The sequence below is a fragment of the Notolepis coatsorum genome, assembly GCF_963971535.1.
Source record: "Notolepis coatsorum genome assembly, chromosome: 19".
Taxonomy (NCBI): domain Eukaryota; kingdom Metazoa; phylum Chordata; class Actinopteri; order Aulopiformes; family Paralepididae; genus Notolepis; species Notolepis coatsorum.
In genome coordinates, this window is record NC_140183.1 from 77519185 (window position 1) to 77538009 (window position 18825).

The following is an 18825-nucleotide window of genomic DNA, read 5'->3' on the forward strand; positions in this document are numbered from 1 at the left end:
CCGTCAGATATCGTTGCAAGGCTCCCGACAGACACAATGTACATAATGGATCGCTTTCTAAACGTAATAATCGATATGATTTCGCCGTTTATTGCGACATACAAACCGGAAAAATGGACCTAGGCGATCGACGTCCTATACTTGGGATCTTTCACCGCCAGTCTCTTTGAAGCACGGTAAGAGGACACTAACGTTATTTTCAGCCCAATTGTACATTTCTTTATTTACAAACCATCTAATCAATAAATCAACCCATACTACATAAAACAGTTAGTGACGATCAAGGAATTATAAACAACCCCCCCCCCCCCTTTCCTTCACGCATGATGAAGCATAACTATACCGATCATGTACATTTGATTTTTTTAATATAGCGTGTCTAGGGAAGAAACGGCAATCGATAATCTATATATGCGTTTAGGCCTATAACTCACGTTCTAGGAATTACTGCAGAAAATGATAAAAACATACTTATATTCTAGACGGTATTTTTGTATGAATGTATGAATGAAAAAGTATAACGTTCCCACATCCTGAACGATAGATAATCGATGTTGAATGGGCCATAGTAATGTCAATATAGCAATACAATTAAAAAAGTTATAGCCCTGCAAAGAAGGTGATCCAGTCCATAGGCTTTCAATGGTGGCAGACTGGGTACTTTGATGAGTACAATGGCTGGCAGTCAATGTGTTAAGAAGCTAAATGACATCCTGTGCAAATATGACTAACTATATGAATGAATAACTATGACTATGAATACTTCTATGGAAGTCAGCTTAAAGAACCAGTGCAATTAGAATTGTGTTTTAAACCTCTTTGCATTGTTTAACAGAAGGCATGGTAAAGTTACAGCTGCGAGTATGAAAATATGACTCAATCCCCTTGAGAAACTGTCGTCCTGGCTGTCAAACACTTTCAGATAGCCAATCTAGTTCCTGTAAAAGATTGCAACATCTAAGCTGTTACCCTGATTGACCCATCAGTCAGTCACTTGTCAGGAGTTGTAAAGAATCTAGCTAGTCGACAAACAAGTAATGAAACTAGTTTGCTACAATTTTGTTAATCTTAGTGGTTCAAAAACATTCACAGCAACCATGACAATGTATGTAACCTATCAATCACCCCCCCCCCCCCACCCACCCACACCCATCAGCACCCCACCCCCAACAGCAGCAGAAGCAGACTGCCCATCACCCACAAACACCAACCCCACCACCCCAGCCAACAGCACACTACCTACGGAGACATCAGCCCCAACTCTGACCATCACTAACAGCCAGGTCAGGAGGCAGCTCTCCAAGATTAGTGTGAATAAGGCCAGAGGACCGGACAACACCAATCCCAGGGTGCTCAAAGCATGTGCGGAGCAGCTGGCAGCACCGCTCCAACATCTCTTCAACCTCTCCCTGAGGCTGGAGAGGGTGCCCCAGCTCTGGAAGACCTCCTGCATTGTCCCGGTGCCCAAGAAGGGACGACCCAGCACCCTCAACGACTACAGGCCAGTTGCTCTGACGTCACACGTCATGAAGACGTTTGACTGGTCCTGCAACATCTCAAGCCCCTGGTGTGTGACTCCCTCGACCCCCTGCAGTTTGCATACCAGGCAAACATCGGGGTGGAGGACGCCATCATCTATATGCTCCACAGAGCGTACACGCACCTGGAGAAGCAGCGCAGCTCAGTGAGGATTATGTTCTTCGACTTCTCCAGTGCCTTCAACACCATCAAGCCGTCACTGCTAGCGGAGAAGCTCTCTGTGATGCAGCTGGAGCACGGCTTGGTGGCCTGGATCAAGGACTACCTCACTGAGAGACCGCAGTACGTCAGACTAAAGGACAGTCAGTCTGACGTACTGGTGAGCAACAACGGCGCCCCCCAAGGAACTGTGCTGTCACCCTTCCTCTTGAATTAATGAATGAATGAAAACTTTTTTTTAACAGATTGCAGAATGGGTACAATACAGTACGGCTCAATACACACAATTGTTAAGGGAATGCAGACCAGAGAAAGACGTTTGTCTTGTTTACATCAGGGTCCCCCATTTTCAATTCATAGTGATTCTTCACCCTCTATACCTCAGACTTCTGCCGCAACTCAAGCGGGTGCCACCTGCAGAAGTTCTCTGACGACTCCTCCATCGTAAGCTACATCACCGACAATGATGAGGAGGAATATAGAGCCCTGGTGGAGAGCTTTGTGGGGTGGAGCGACAGCAACCACCTCCAACTCAACATCAGTAAGACCAAGGAGCTGGTGGTAGACTTCCGGAGGGGCAAGAAGAGCCCCCCCCCCCCGATTCCCATCACCATCCGAGGGGAGGAGGTGGAGGAGTCATATAAGTTCCTTGGGGTACACCTGAACAATAAACTGGACTGGTCGGACAACACAGAGGCCCTCTACAGGAAGGGCCAGAGCAGGCTGTTCTTCCTGAGGAGACTCAGGTCCTTCAATGTTTGCAATAGACTGCTGCAGTCATTTTACCAGTCTGTAGTGGCCAGCGTCCTCTTCTATGCTGTGGCATGCTGGGGGGGGCTACACCAACTCGAGGGACACCAACAAACTCATCAAGCTGGTGAGGAAGGCTAGCTCTGTGGTGGGAGTCGAGCTGGTCAGACTAGAGGTGATGGCAGAGAGGGGGATGAGAAGGAAGCTGGCTGCTATCCTGGAGAATCCCACCCACCCCCTCTACGACGAGCTAGTCAAGATGAGAAGCACGTTCATCCACAGACTCATACCCCCCCCCGACACTCAACTAACCGCCTCGGACAGTCCTTCATACCAGCGGCCATCAGGCTCCACAACAGTGGGCAGGGACTGCTGCCAGACATCCAACTAGAACTAATAGGAACCTAAAAAGGACAATAACACTACCTTATGCATACTGCACCTTATGTGAATACTGTGCTACTGTATATTTCAGTTAGATAGTAAATTATAACACTACCTTATGCCTACTGCACCTTATGTGCTACTGTGAATACTGTATATTTCAGTTAGTTAAATAGTAAATTATATTGACTTGTTTGTTTACACTGCTTGTGTTGTTTTTACTACCTGTACCCCCCCACCATCCCCCATGCTGCTATGATGCCTGAATTCCGCCAAGGGGATCAATAAAGGAATATCTTATCTTATCACTATCACCTGCTAGCACAGATTAGCCCATGTTAATGTCACAGGTGTTTTTATTGTTTTTGACTGAAGACTGTTTGAACGGCCGTTTGCCCAAGGTTGTGTGAAGGCCTCACATTAACATTGACTTTGATTGCGATGATCAGAGGCAATCAGACTGTGTGATTGGACTAATTGGGGAGAGGTCACAGGCTGTATTTTCTGTGTGGGATTGGTTTATATATTTTTTTGTGCCTGCCTCTCTCCTCCAGCTGTCTCTCTGAGCATTCCTATAGGAAGATGATGACATCATGGGCCTAACCAGGAAGGAAATATGGAATGTCCCCTCTGCACATCATCTGCGACGGTTCTTCAAGCCAACCACTACAGAGCAGCAACCAGCGTTACACCTCGGCTTGGGAAGTAATTCTACTGCACCTCCCCAAGCTATGTAACATTCTTCTCTGCTCACATGTTTGGTGTTGGATGGCGAACTGTGAATGAATGTATCTCTCCTTTGACAGGTTGACCTATATCCCTTACTTCAACTGAAGGAAGAGTGGTTCTGGATGCATCCACGTGGCTGTTCTCGCCTTCAGACTATTTGAGCTGACCTGGGGTCAGCTTGTTTACATTCCCCTTTAGTTGTCTCATCCACTGTTTGTGACTTTCCATCCCCATTACCTTTCTTGTTTTTATGTAGTATAAACGATTCCCAGGTAGTATATTAGCTTAGTAGTGTGTGCTCCCTTGTCTCACGGAGTTAGTGTTGGTTGGACTACCCAAGCCCCCCCCCCCCCGTTGGCCAGGCGGTTTAGGGGAGCCCTTCTAACAATTGGCGGTAGACTGACTAGCCCCAGTGAACCTATACTACAACCGCCCAGGTTCGACCTGTGACATTAATCTCCCATAGGAACTGATCACACTGGTCCCATGAATGTATTTACATCATATATTATCATACTAACTTGACATTTCCTTTAAGTGATTATTATAGTGTCTATTATAGACATGTTCATACTTATCACAGATGAGGCGATAAGGAGGACACAATTGGTGACACATGCTAAAGTTGCCTTAGATGTTCTTTCCTTCCCAGCGTTAGGATTCATTCACATCTAATCAGACAAGTTTCCCCTGCTTTTGAACAGGGTTCGGCTCTGGCAGTTGTTACCACATGGGGTTGCCCGAAATAAATAAGAAAACGGAGCCATGAGAACGTTGAAATGTCTGGCCAATCGATCACAGAGGAAGATGAGGAATTGGGGGGTGGGGGGCTAAAAGTTCACAGCATGATGTCACACGAATGGCCAGTCCACACCAATGCACCGATCTGCAACATGGTTCTGCATTGTCTGATTAGATCTCAATATGAGCCCTTTACTCAGAGACACTACACGTGTCATTGCCGGTTGCAGGTCATTTTCAAGTTACAGACATTAGTTTCTTGTTTGATGCATGGGGTGACATCATGCAGCTCAGAGGCAACTCAGTTGCAGGTACCCGGGTTCCAGGTACCCTGGTTGCATGCAAAAGTTGCTTGTATTGTTGTGTATCACTGGCACTGAAAACAAACAGGAAAACAAGCAGGAAATGAAACCAAACTTCCATGCACATGAGCTTCAGGTTGAGCTTCTAACCTACTTCTTTCTGAACCATTTTATACAGTTAAAAGCAGTTTTAAGTATATATTGTAGTCAGAACTCTTCATACCTGTTCATACTTTTTGCACATTACTGCTCAATTGCACAGCACTGCTAAATATTCCATCCCACTGTATTGTTATTTTTATTCTAATTAGTGTATACTGACCACATTGTGCACAATTGTACAGCCCTGGCCTATTTTATTTTATAATTATATTCTATTGTGCTTCTATTCTAATTTAGTTGATATTCTGTTTTATTTTATTCTACCTTTTAATTTTACTCTACCATAATAAGTCTGTCAGTTAATATTGCACCAAAATGAACGACCAAATGAAATTCCTTGTATGTGTAAACTACTTGGCAACAAAGACCTTTCCGATTCTGATTCTGATAAACGTTCATCTGAACGACTGTACTGTTGAGGGCCCAGTGTTGGATTTGGTGCCATTTGGCCAGACGGTGGCACAATAGCGCACGACCGCGTATCTCGAGAAGCATTCGTTCATTTGACTTCGCACCCACTCTACTGTTGGGTGGGCACATGGGAAAGGGCACATGCTCCTAACGGCCATGCCCCGAACGGGCACTGCACTAGTGAACTGTGGAAATACTACACCTACGGTCACAACCCTGCTTAGCAACACGATGTTGTCGTAACTAAGAGATTCAGTGCATAGATCAGTACAACGCAACACTAACTCCATATCTTACCTGATAATTCTTCCTTTCTTCCCGCCTTTTCCCACGGAGCTGCCAGTGATGCATAATATATTAAATCCATCCATCCTTGCCAAGAAAGGTGTTAACGTCCCACTACAGTTCTCATCACATTGTCATTACAGCAGGGCTATTGTTTACACTTTGCAAGGCCACCACTTCTATACAACTTAACATGCTCCTAGATAGGGTTGGGCACGGAAAATCAGTTCCAAATTGGTGCAACACCTGTGCCAAACATATTTTGTGCGAATGAGGATCCACCACTAACCTTCGCCTGCATGGTGTACACATCAACGCGTGTACATTACCGCGTTTGACGTGTTGCGCTGGTTAAGTGAAAATTAAATAACGCTCGTCTTATTCTCAACAGCGAGCAAACACATTATACTTAACCGAATTGCTAAAAACTGTCCGTCGAATGCAAATACTGTAACGTATTATTTTGTAGATGAACGTCCACAGATTGCTAGTAACGTCCTGCTAAGCTAGTGACTCAACGATGTGATACTCCATTCACCTTAGAGGCAAAGGGAAAGAAGCGAAGGTGTCAGTTTACAGTATGTGGTGAAAAGGCTGCATCACTTAGATGTTGAAGCACCAACATTTAGGTAAGAAAACATAACAATAAAGCTAAGCTAGCTAGCTAGCTACCCACCACCGTGACCTACACTAACAGTAACGTTATATGTTATGTGTGTTGCAGTTATAGTAACTTACAGTAAATTAAAAAAATAATGCATTTATTATTGAATCAGAATTAATAACAGAAACAAAATTCAACTGTATGCATTAATTTACAGGTTCAACTGTATGAAGTCAATTGTGAATAGGACTTGTGTAAAGGTTTATATATATAAAAAAAATTAAATAAACATTTTGAAATGTGTTGACCCTGCCCCGCAAAGAACTGGAATTGAAAAGCAGAATTGTAATAGTTAAAATCCAAACTATGCCCAACCCTACTCCTAAACACATTTTACAGCGTCATATAAAGCGGCGGACAGACATCATTATTTGTAGTAAGCAGCAGTAAGCATGTTTTTTGTTCGCGTCATGCATAATTTTGGAATCATTAGCATTATGTCATCTGTGACATACGGACATGAAATAGCGAGTGGAATAGCCATGCTTTTTCAATCAGCAAGAAGAATATATTATTTTTATTGTTACCATTTTTATTTCTTTCTTGGCAAGAAATTGGATAGAATATGCATCACGGTTAGGTAGCACCATTACATTACATTAGGTAAGACACAAAGTTTTGTTTTGATAACTTGTAAGAAGCAACTTTGAAAACGGTACCGTTCGGGTCTGTGTGTAACTCTGTGGACCAATCAGCAATCACATTCCCCCACCCACAGTCTGCGAATCAGAGGCAGAGTAGGGCGGGTCTTCACGGCAGCTTGGTTGTCTCTCAGCAACCTGGGGCAGTGTAGCGCATATGTTTATATATATATATATATCTATGGTGTAGCGGGGCTTCGTCCTCTCGAGTCTACTACACTTAGTAAGTAACTTACTCTCATGCTCGCACACACACACACACACACACACACACACACACACACACACACACACACACACACACACACACACACACACACACACACACACACACACACACACACACACACACACACACACACACACACACACACACACACACACACACACACACACACACACACACACACACACACACACACACACTCGCTCTCTCATGCTCTCATTCCAACTCCGCTGATAATTGAATCATGTTTTTCGTGTGCGTCATCAATCGGTTTTCGCAATCGGCGACTAGAAAGCATTATCGGAATTCCACAATCTCATATTTATACTGAATATTGGCCGATACCGATCGCTGGCAGATCGATCGGGGCATCCCTAGTATGTTCACTGTTGCGTTTACAGCTTGATATACTACAGGGCCAGGCTGTACCAACTATCTCAGGGGGGACTATATGACACTAGTTGGAACTAAGTATAACTTGCACTACAGTCTGTTAAAAATAAATTAAAAGAAACCTAGCCTCATGGATTTGGGTTGCTTTTTTTTCTGTTGTAAGCAAACCCGTACTGAACCGTGACCCCAAAACTGAGGTACGTACCGAACCGTGGCTTCTGTGTACCAATACTTTATACTGAATTATAGGTCAATGAACGATGATGGAAATAATTTCAAATAAAATGTTTGTTGTTGACAGTTTTGAGAAATATTCAAGGATCGAGGTCCTTGGCCTGCTGTCAGCCTATGTGCGACATTTCATCCAAATCGGCCATGTAGTTTGCGCAAGTAGCTGCGGACAGTCACACAAACAGGCACACACACACACACACGACCAAACGCATAATCTCCTCCAGGTGTACCGCCTGGTGGAGATAACAAATCAACTGATGCAGCTTGTCCACGACTTTGTCTCCTCCATGCTAGACTATTGCAATGCACTCCTCATCGGGATTCCTAGCAAGAACACCCAGAAGCTTCAGTACATCCAAACCTGCGCTGCTAGGATCCTGATGAGGGTGCGTAAATGCGACCACATCACCCCCATCCTCTAATCACTCCCCTGGCTTCCCGTCTCATTCAGGATGGAGTACATGGTCTCCCTCCTCACCTACCAGTGCATCCACAGCATACGCTCCTCCCTACCACAAGGAACTCCTCACTCCACAAACCACCACGCGTAACCTCTGCTCTGGAACTGCCAACTCTCTCTCAAACCCCCCCCCCCCAGGACCAAAGCTCCGTACCATGGGAGATCGGGCCTTCTGCTTGGTTGCTCAGTCTGTGGAATGCTCTCCCCAGCCATCTGAGGACACCACAGACTGTGGATGCTTTTAACCGTGGCTTAAAAGCCCACCCTTTTAGATTTTTTACCCTGATATGCTTCTTTTTGTTGCATTAAATGTTTTTAACCTGCAGCACTTTGAGATGCCAAATGTAAAGTACAATATAAATCAGGTTGATTATTATTATTATTATGCATCTGAAGCTGAAAAGAATGACACTCCTGGCATTAACATTCCACAATAATCTTTTGCTCACCGAATTAACATCATTGTACTGGTTCTTTAAACCCCTAGACACAGTAGCTACCAAGCATTTCAACCATATCTCCTGTTTAAGCGGCACATCAAACCACGACTTGCCTTTTTATCAGGAAGAACACCACAAACGGTATTTATGTTGTATGTAGGGTGTAATTATGTAAGGCAATCTGCTCCGAATCAACTTCAACCAATGACACGCAAAAAATGTGGTAAACAATAAACATGAGGAACTTGGCAACAAAGTGATCACTCATGAGGCACGAGGAATGGCTTTCTCACAGCAGTAAGTTAATCGTGAGTGGCTTTAAATATGGGCAATCTTGAAAACACCAAAATCCTAATCGATACACTAACACAGATGAGGAGTACTTCATAGACAACTTACAAAAACTGGAGTAGCCACACCAAACAGCTGAGCAGCCAAAACATAAAAAAAAAATTCCATGCATTACAGTGACCACACTGATGCACACCACTTACCTTGCATTTCCCTGCCAAAGGCTGACCCTGTTATATGGATAGACCAGCTCATTAAAGAACCTCGGAAACAAAACCAAGAATGAAGGCTACGTTCGTTAAAGCACAAGGCTGGGGATTTGTTAAAGGAACACACCAACATTATGGGAAATGCGCCTACCGTCTTCTCCAGAGTCAGACAAGAAGATGGATACCAATTTCCTCTCTGTGCGTTCAGTAGAAAGCTATCCGGCTGCAAGCTAGCCTAGCTTAGCACAAACGAATGGAAGCGGATACGGACCACTAGCCTATACAGACCACTAGCCTATAGCGAAGATAGGTTTTTGGCCAACAGCTAGGCTAGCTGGTCCATATCCGCTTTCATTCATTTGTGCTATGCTAGCAGGGGAGGAAATTAGGCCACTTTACTGGCCAAATGCTAGTATTTTTTACGTTTGGCTGGTAAAAAAAATCAGATACCCGCCAGTTGGCTGGTAAGCCAAAAAGTTAGTTTCCTCCCCTGCTGGCGAGTATACAAAAAAATAAAACATTCTGCAATCACTGCACTGGCAAACGGTGCGCGTCTTCTGAGTGTTCGCTTTAGTTTACAGTGCCACGAGAGCACTGCACAAGACCACCTGCGGACATATATAATGTTTAATAAACGTTTGCGCAGTACTGGCCAACCCGCGGACATATAATAATAATAAAAGTCCCGCGGTACTAGGCTAGCCATCAGGAGCACTCGCAAACAGATAACGTTAAACACAGCAGAAGATGGAAAACAGACCGACTGACCAACGGGGAACTGCATCCAACCCTCGAGTATAAGTTACTAAGGACACATTTAAATCACAGAGGTGTAATGTTAGTCTACTGGAACTGTATACAGTGGTTAGCTTCTAGTTAGCTTTTTAGCTATAGCTGCTTGCTAGCTAACGTTAGCCCCGTGTGCTCAAAGCAGCCAGCTAGGTGTATCTGTTATGACTATAATGTTTCCAAAAAAGCACCGGACTACGACGTAAGGTTAGACATTTTATTTCATGCTCAAAAGCCCCTGGCTTGCACATCGCAGTCACGAAAGGGGCTAGCTCAACCAGTGCACTGTGCACAACAGCACACCAACCCAACTGACGTTACCACAACACTTGACGGTACTTCACAGCACTGTCGTAAGACCACCGTGCTGTCTTAAAGGCACAGTGTGCCTACCCAGATGCATACACAACATTGACGCGGCTTGACATACAAAGAAGTAATTATCACAATTAGCGATTTTTTTTGTCTGGTAAAAAATCTGTTTGGCTGGTAAAAAAAATCAGATACTCGCCAGTTGGCTGGTAAGCCAAAAAGTTAGTTTCCTCCCCTGTATGCTAGGCTAGTTTGCAGCCAGATGTTTTTTTTTTTTTTTTTTGTTCTTTTTTCCCCCTCCATTTTCCTCCGATTTTCTCCCATCCCAATATTAGTCGTATGCCAAATCCCAGTCCCTTCCTGGTCGCTGCGCACTTACCCCCCACAGTCAGATCATCTGGGAGAGTGGAGGCTACCACGTGCTTCCTCCGACACACGTCCAGCCAATCACCGCTTCTTTTCACCTGGCAGCGCGGATTCTTATCGAGAGGGCGTAGCGTGTGGGAGGACCACACTATCCCCCTCGAGTCCTATCCGCGCTTAGCAGGCGCCCCGACCGAACTGTAGGAGTCGCTGTTTACAACGACCCGGACCCACCCCGCCAGCTTCTCCCACCCTCTAATACAGCCAGACGGCCAGGTGACAACCCCGGAGCTGTGAGCTGGATTCGAGCTGGATTCGAACAGGCGAATCCAGCTCACAGCTCCGGGGTTGGTGACGAACGCAATCTCCGCTCGGCCACCTAACCGCCTAGCCAGATGGCTTTCTAATGAACGCACAGAGAGGACATTGGTATCTTTTTGTCTCACTCTGCGCAGTTCCCATAATGTTGGCCTGTTCTTTTTAAGGACATGCGTTATCCTGTAGACGCACACTAGTTTCTACAGCTCTATCGGTGTCTAGTGGGCAGTACCAGTGAAATCATGTTTATTGTTTATTAAAAAGGATCCCCATTAGCTGATCTTAGCTGACCAGCTAGACTTCCTGGGGTCCGAAGTCACACATATCAATATATACACATACAAAATTACAAATATACATAGACAGTGAAACCATGAGTGTGGAATCATTAGTTTGGCAGTAAGTAGATGACACTCACCCAGTGCAGGGGCTACCCAGCAGCAGAGAGCCACCAACACAGATAGTTCCATTCTGCCTGTTGATTAAAAATAAATAAATACAAATGATATTATATTTTGGTACACATAAGTTGCCCCTCGCTGACGATATCTACTGGGCTCAACCGAGTAAAGTGGGTCTCTGTTGTGTGGTTTACAGATGGAACTGGCTGCCTCCAGCCATACCCATGCAAAGACACAGCAACTGCTGTTTTCAGAATCAAGACCCAGCAACTCAGTGCTCCAAACCTAGATTAGATTAGATATATATCTACTAGTCAGCCAGTCTACATAAAGTTTTGGGTGGGAGTTCAACAATGTGACCACTCTTCATGAAATCTTTTTCATGTCGGAATAGTTTTTTTGTTTGTTGTGGTTGTACATTTTGTAAGTTGGACGGAGGGGTCAGCGGATCAACCAGACTTAACCAGACAGATCATAGGATATACAGGATCCGTTTATATAATGGCCTGACTCTGGGTAAGGCAAGAGGGGGCTATTTCAGGCTTGGTACATCTAAACATGCCGCTTGGCAGTAAGAAGGCTCCGAAGCAAGACCGAGTGTTGAGTTGCATTTGATATTTGGTCAGTAGGTTGCAGACATATTTAATTCGGTCATCTGCTTGCTGGACCATCTATTGTAGTCGGAAGCAGGTCTGGGTCGCCGGTCCCAGTGTATGCTACGTGACCGTGGGGGCTGCCCGCCCCCCCTCACACACAGCTTTCTCTCTACATAGTACATTCTTGAGAGATTGTGTTACGGCCATCCATAGCCTGACTCCCACTTATGAACGTAGTGGTGAAAACTCAAGGCAGCTGCAACCTCAAAGACAACAAATTGGTTGGGCTTTTTGTAAAATATCTGTGTTGTACAAATACATTATGGTGCAAATTACCTTAATCTCGTGCACAGGTGCACACAGCTTTAGCATTGGTGGCAGTGACACATAAATCACAGAATCCACAGAATATAATGATTTGCATTGCAAATATCAAAGCTCATTTTAGCAGCCAGGGCCCAGAGGGCTCTGCTCAGGGGTGAATGCACGTGTGTTGGGAGAGACTTTAGCACTCCAACTCTTGAGAACAGGATTAACAACAAAGGCCTGCCAATCAGCTTTAATCAAACAATTTTTTTTTTATCCCAACAAGAACCAAGTCCAATAATCTTGTTTGTGAGCCTACTGACTGCTGCAAGAGTATATAACGGGGAAGAGGGGCTTCAAACATAACAGGAGCCTAAATGAAATAAATAGAAGGCACATGCTAATAACTTAAAGGCTTCTCAAAATGTCACTCACATGGCCATATAGCATGACACGAGTTAAAAGATTATTTAGGCCCACATTCAATTGGAAAACCACATCACTGACCAATCAGTGTGATCACGTGGTCACGTGCTCATGGGGGGGGGGGGGGGGGGGGGGGCAAAAATGGTTTGACCTGAAATGGACATTTGCAAGCAACAGAGTTCTGTAATAGGTGCACCGACTGGACCTTTTATTTTAGCTGTTAAAACTCTTTAATTCTGGAAACACCGGTAGCCTACTACTGATTTTAACAGAGGGTACTCATTGCCTGGTATCTCATACATGATACATGATGTATAGATATAGCAGTCTATCTGTATGTCATTATGTTATGATGAATTGAAAATGGGGGACCCTGATGTAAACAAGACGAAAGTCTTTCTCTGGTCTGCATCCCCTTAACAATTGTGTGTATTGAGCTGTACTGTATTTGTACCCATTCTGCAATCTGTTAATAAAGTTTTCAATCAATCAATCAATCAATCAATCAATCAAACCTTTAACCATAATAACGGTGCAGGCGCACGCGTTTTCTGCCTACCTAAAAAGACAAACACGTTAAGATAATTAGGCTAGATAAACTTACCGATTAGATACGAATGAACAAGGCAGTAAAAGTGTCAATAATGATCCTTCCTCCGCCCAGTGAACCGAATTGCTGATGTTTTGCAACAACAAGGGAAGTTGTATCCCCAACTTAAGCGCAGAATGCGGAGGGCTGATTCAAAGTTTCTTCAGTCGTCTGCCGATGGTTGTTTGGGTGCGAAATAACAGATGACAGTGAATCAATGAAGCATTCTGTGACGATTCTCTTCTCTTAACATTCGGCTGTGTTAAAATCAATGTCCTTCCTATGTCTGTCTCACTGAGTGCGTTAAGAGGAGAGGGGGTGGGGTGCTGGCCTGGGATTCTGAAGTATTCTGCCACCGAAGTCTATACCCATGACCCTAGTAGTAGCCCGCCCTACACCAAGGTAAACAACAGTGGAAATTGCAGTAGCCTCAGTCTCTGGAGAAATAGACTATTATTTGAGACAATTTATGCTAAACTTCATGTTCAATTCCTAAACACAATTTATGAAACAGATACACAACATTTCTCATTTAAAAGGTTTGCGTTTTGTACTACATTGTTTGCATTTTGTACTTAATTTCGTACTTTAGTTTGTATATTGTATATTGTTTGTTCTTTATTATTTTTTACTTTTTTTTACTGTATGAAGCACAATCTCAGGAGGCTCATACAGAACCAAGCATTTCACTGTACACATGTACATGCACCTTATATGTGACAAATAAAACAAAACTTGAACTTGAACAGCATAGTAGGCCTATACTACAATAAAATTGGTAAGTGCCGTTACGTTTAATTGAATAGGAAATTATAGGTTTATGAGACTGTGGGGGGAGGCAGACTGAAAAACAAAAACACCAGTGTGATTGTGGTTTTGAAAGTACAGCGTGGTCAGTGCAGCGTGTCAATGAGCAATCCTCCCAGCAGGGTCAGAAGAACCAACTGGCTTCCTACGGTAAAACTACACCACTATGTCAGATTCCAACCACTGATATTCCACTGACCAGCAGACAGAGAGCCACACAGGGCTGTCCAACACTGGCGACAAGGCTACACACAGGGGTAATGGCAGTTGTTAACAGAATTCGGCTACAGGGCGACAATAATGTGGTCAAGAGGCATGGTTTCTATCTTGAGCCTGAACTGGCGTGGTTTCTTTTATTCACATGGAAATAACAGCAGTAACATACAGGTCTTCTCTCACTGAGAGACATATAGGGGGAGAGAACGAAGTGGGAGGATACATTTGCTTTTATACTCGCCACAAGGTGGTGTACCTGGGTGGCTCCGCCTAGAGCGCCCTCTAGTGGGAACAGATATATATGCAACTAAACAGTCACTGGTGGAGACAGTTATATAATTATGCAGGTAAGCAGTTACTAGTGTAAACAGCCATATGTACAGTTAGACAGGTACTAACAATCCTACACAGAACCTCTGATCTCAACACTCCCACTTAGGTTTGTATTAGCACACTGGCTGACATCTTGGAAAAACATTTTACAAAGGAAATAATATAATTCCAAAAACATCAATAGGGTATGACAGTTAATATCTTCACATTAAACATGACCCTTGCAAATCCCTTCAATTTTAATTTGAAACAGGTTCCCTCATAGTATCTACTACTCTGTCGTCCATTGGACAGTAAACCGGTGTCATTCGTTCTTATCTGATGACATACCTGATGAGATGATATTATTTATAATGACATGTTTACATCTATATTGACACATTGGGTTCCTAGCAATCACAATGGTCCCCTGGTTGTCCTCCTAAACAACCGTCTCCATATATACACAATGTCCATAATTTTTTTTTTGACCAAATCTTTTTTTTATTTTCATTTTTTCAAACAAGCAACAACACAGCACAATAATGACAATAATACATACAGACATCCAAGAACACAAACTAACACAACAATGATTAGACAATAAATTAGACCTATTATATATTTACATACACAACCAGTCAAGTAGTTAAACACAAAGTAAAAGGGTAATAAAATAAAATATATACTATAAAAAGTGCTTACCATTCTGACCATTATTGTGTGTTCTATGGTACAAGCCTAATATTACATAAGACCAGAAGCGAATTCCTAGTTCACAGAAGGCTTCTGGACGCTAGAGCTGAAGCAAAATTCTCTAGTATGATGAAATCATATGACCAATGCAGTGAATCCTCCTTAAATCAGAAAGTGCAAAACTTCCACAGCACCTTGTCAACAGTGTTAGATACTGTTGCCCCTCTGAAGGTTAAAAAGGTAAACTGATAGAATCTCTCCATGGTTAAATAAAACCAATGTTAAAGATAACAAGAGAAAATGTAGGATAGCCGAGCGAAAATGGAGGAAATTCAAACTCACAGCTCACTTTAATTTATACAAAGACGCCATGGGCGCATACAATAAGGCAATACAACTTGCGAGAAAGGAATATTTTTCCAAAATGATCTCAGAAAATATGGGTAACTCCAGGGTACTTTTTTCCACCATCGACCGGCTGATTAACATACCACCCCCCCATATACCGCAGCAATCAGCCACAAAATGTGAAGAGTTCGCAGTTTTCTTTAATGAAAAAATATCATTGATTAGAGCAAGCATTACCGCTGATATAGATCTGGCTGTGAGTGAAAACCCACCTGAGATAACTATGGGGGAATTCACATGTATTACATTACCTGACCTCTGTAAGATTGTCTCTGAGTGTAATTCCGCCACCTCCTGCCTCGATCCTATACCAACAGCATTTCTCAAGCGGGTGTTCGATAGTGTCTCAAATCATGTCCTTGAAATCATAAATATGTCGCTTCAAACAGGCACTTTTCCAGATGCATTTAAAACGGCTGTAGTAAAACCACTACTAAAGAAAACAAACTTAGATGTAAACGAACTAAAAAGCTATAGGCCAATATCGAACCTTCCATTTATCAGCAAGATATTAGAAAAGATAGTCTCAGTACAAATAAACTCCTTTCTCAAAGATAATAACATCATGGAGGAATTACAATCAGGTTTCAGAACAAATCACAGCACTGAAACTGCCCTTACTAAAATAGTTAGCGACCTCAGGCTAAACTCCGATGCTGGCAAAGTCTCAATTCTTGTCCTATTGGACCTTAGTGCAGCGTTCGATACGATTGACCATAATATCTTGATCAGTCGTCTTGAAAGACTGGTTGGCTTTTCCGATCATGTACTAAATTGGCTCATAACATACATTAAGGGGAGAAGGTTCTATGTTAAGCTTGGAGACAATGTATCCGAGGAACATGACAGCAGCTTTGGAGTTGCGCAAGGAAGCTGCCTTGGTCCATTACTCTTCTCACTATATATGCTGCCCCTCGGGGACATCATTCGAGACCACAATGTATGCTTCCATAGTTATGCTGATGATACACAACTATATATCTCCGCAGAACCAAATAACACTACAGCCATACAGTCCATTACAAATTGTCTGTTAGCAATAAACAAGTGGATGAACAATAACTTCCTAAAATTAAACGAAAGCAAGACCGAAATCCTATTGATCGGCCCAAAAGCGAAAAGGGAAGTGCTGTGTGAAAACCTGGGGAGTCTGTCATCCTATGTAAAGACTGAGGTTACAAGCCTAGGTGTCATCTTGGACTCAGACCTGACCTTTAAGTCTCATATAAATAAGGCCATGAAAACGTCATTCTTCCACCTAAGAAACATAGCGAAAGTAAGACCTTTCGTAAATAAAAAGGATGCAGAGACACTTATTCATGCTTTTGTATCAAGTCGGCTTGACTATTGTAATGCACTGTTCACTGGTCTTCCCAAAGCAACCATTGGGAAGCTTCAGCTTATCCAAAACTCTGCAGCTCGATTACTAACTCATACAAGGAGAAGAGAACATATCACTCCAGTCCTAGCCACTCTGCACTGGCTTCCAATAACTCATAGAATTGATTTTAAGGTCCTTTTCCTAACATATAAAGCTCTTAATGAGCAAGGCCCAAAATACATAGCAAATTCTGCCCTCAAGAACGCTACGGTCATCCACTACAGGTTTACTAGACACGCCCAGAAACCAAAAGAGGATAGGAAGTATGGCATTTGCCAACTATGCCCCAAAACTATGGAACACACTACCAACACACATCAGAAACGCCAGCTCCATACACATTTTTAAAGGAAAATTAAAAACGTACCTATACAGTCTAGCTTACAAATAGTTATGGCTTGGAAAAACCTGATGGATCCATGAGGCTAGGATAAGCCTTGTGGACCCAATTTTTTAGATGAAGGAACGGGTACATACGCACACAATATACGACCACTGATGGATCCGTAAGGCTTGGAAAAGTCTTGTGGACCCAACTCTCTAGATGAGGGAACGGGTACATACGCACACAATACGCGGCCACTGATGGTTCCATGGGGCTTGGATAAGTCCTGTGGACCCAACTCTGGCCACTGACCACATGAGGGAACGGGTACATACGCACACAATACACGGCCACTGATGGATCCATGGGACTTGGAAAAGTCCTGTGGACCCAACTCTGACCACTGATAAAAACGTAACTACACTAGCGTTATAAGAGCTAAACATTGCTACCTACCGTACAAGTGCATTGGTTTAGTGCACTTCCGGTTGCTACTGAGCGGACATGTTTGTGCGGACCTGTTCTCCCAAACTGGTAAGCAAATGACTGTTTTCATTTTTACGTTATTTTCATTTTTACGTTATTATTATTATTATTATTATTTTTTTTAAACATTGATCTTAACTGATCACTGTGACTTTATTGCTTTTATCGTTATATATGCCTATATTTGTGTACAGCACTTTGAGCTACATGACATGTATGAAAGGTGCTTTATAAATACTTACTTACTTACTTACTTACTTACTTACCGAGCCCCCTCCGTCTCCAGGACCGGCTACCGCAAGCCACCACCCCGGAGGACCCACCGCCCGACCCCCCCGCGAGCCAAAGCACCAAGCCTCTTTAGCGCCTCAACCCTTCTCCCCCCCACCCCCCCCCCCTCTCGCCCCAGGCCCCCGACGTGAGACAACAATATAACACCTTATTCAGTACTCATCTTCCAGAATCATATGCGTTCTTTTAGTTTTTTCACCACTGCCCACCAGACCGCGATATTGGCCTCATTAACACCTAAGATACGTGCAGTGGAAATCTCCAAATAAATGACATCAAGATAGGTGAGAATCCATACCTTCGGACATAATTTATCTGGTTGTATCCAGCGTGAGGCAATCAGCTTTTTGGCAGCCGTCAGACCAGCCAAAATGAGTCTCTTTACTTGTGCAGAGGTCGGCAGTTGAGAAACATCATTTAGCAACACAACTGAAGGCAAGGCTTGTAAGTGGTATTTTGTACTTTTTTGCAGATCTCTTGTGGGAATGTGTTGTCACTTCCTATGTTGTCACTTCCTGTTTGACTTATATATATGTAGCATCCTGAATATTCTGCTAAGTATTCAGAAGTGCTGACTAACCGTTACTTTCCCTGTGTGTGTATAAAGTGTGATAAACAGTGTTCCTTTTGATATCTCGTCCGGTCTAATAACGAGGTGAGGTGCTACTCTTCTCCGGCTTCATCATGGATCACTAACATAACATTGACATAACATAACATAACCTTCTCCCTTTCTGGAGTGGTCCTATAGTGGGATCAGTTGCGGTTGCCAGCAGGGGGCAG

The 18825-nt window shown here is 43.4% G+C and overlaps 1 protein-coding gene across 2 annotated transcripts in view; it reads right to left on the reverse strand.

The window, feature by feature from the left end:
- LOC311246734 (sodium/potassium-transporting ATPase subunit gamma-like) overlaps positions 1–13448 on the reverse strand; it is a 30563-nt gene extending 17115 nt beyond the window's left edge. Inside the window, exons 1-3 of one of the 2 annotated variants that reach the window (XM_084336957.1) lie at positions 13136–13448; positions 11221–11277; positions 9015–9041 (exon numbers count right to left, since the gene is read on the reverse strand). In XM_084336957.1, coding sequence (XP_084193083.1) covers positions 9015–9041; positions 11221–11272 — 79 coding nt within the window. In that variant the 5' untranslated portion in view covers positions 11273–11277; positions 13136–13448. The remainder of the gene's footprint in view (positions 1–9014; positions 9042–11220; positions 11278–13135) is intronic. The other variant, XM_084336958.1, reaches the window with a different exon arrangement.
- Between the last annotated feature and the right edge of the window lie 5377 nt (positions 13449–18825).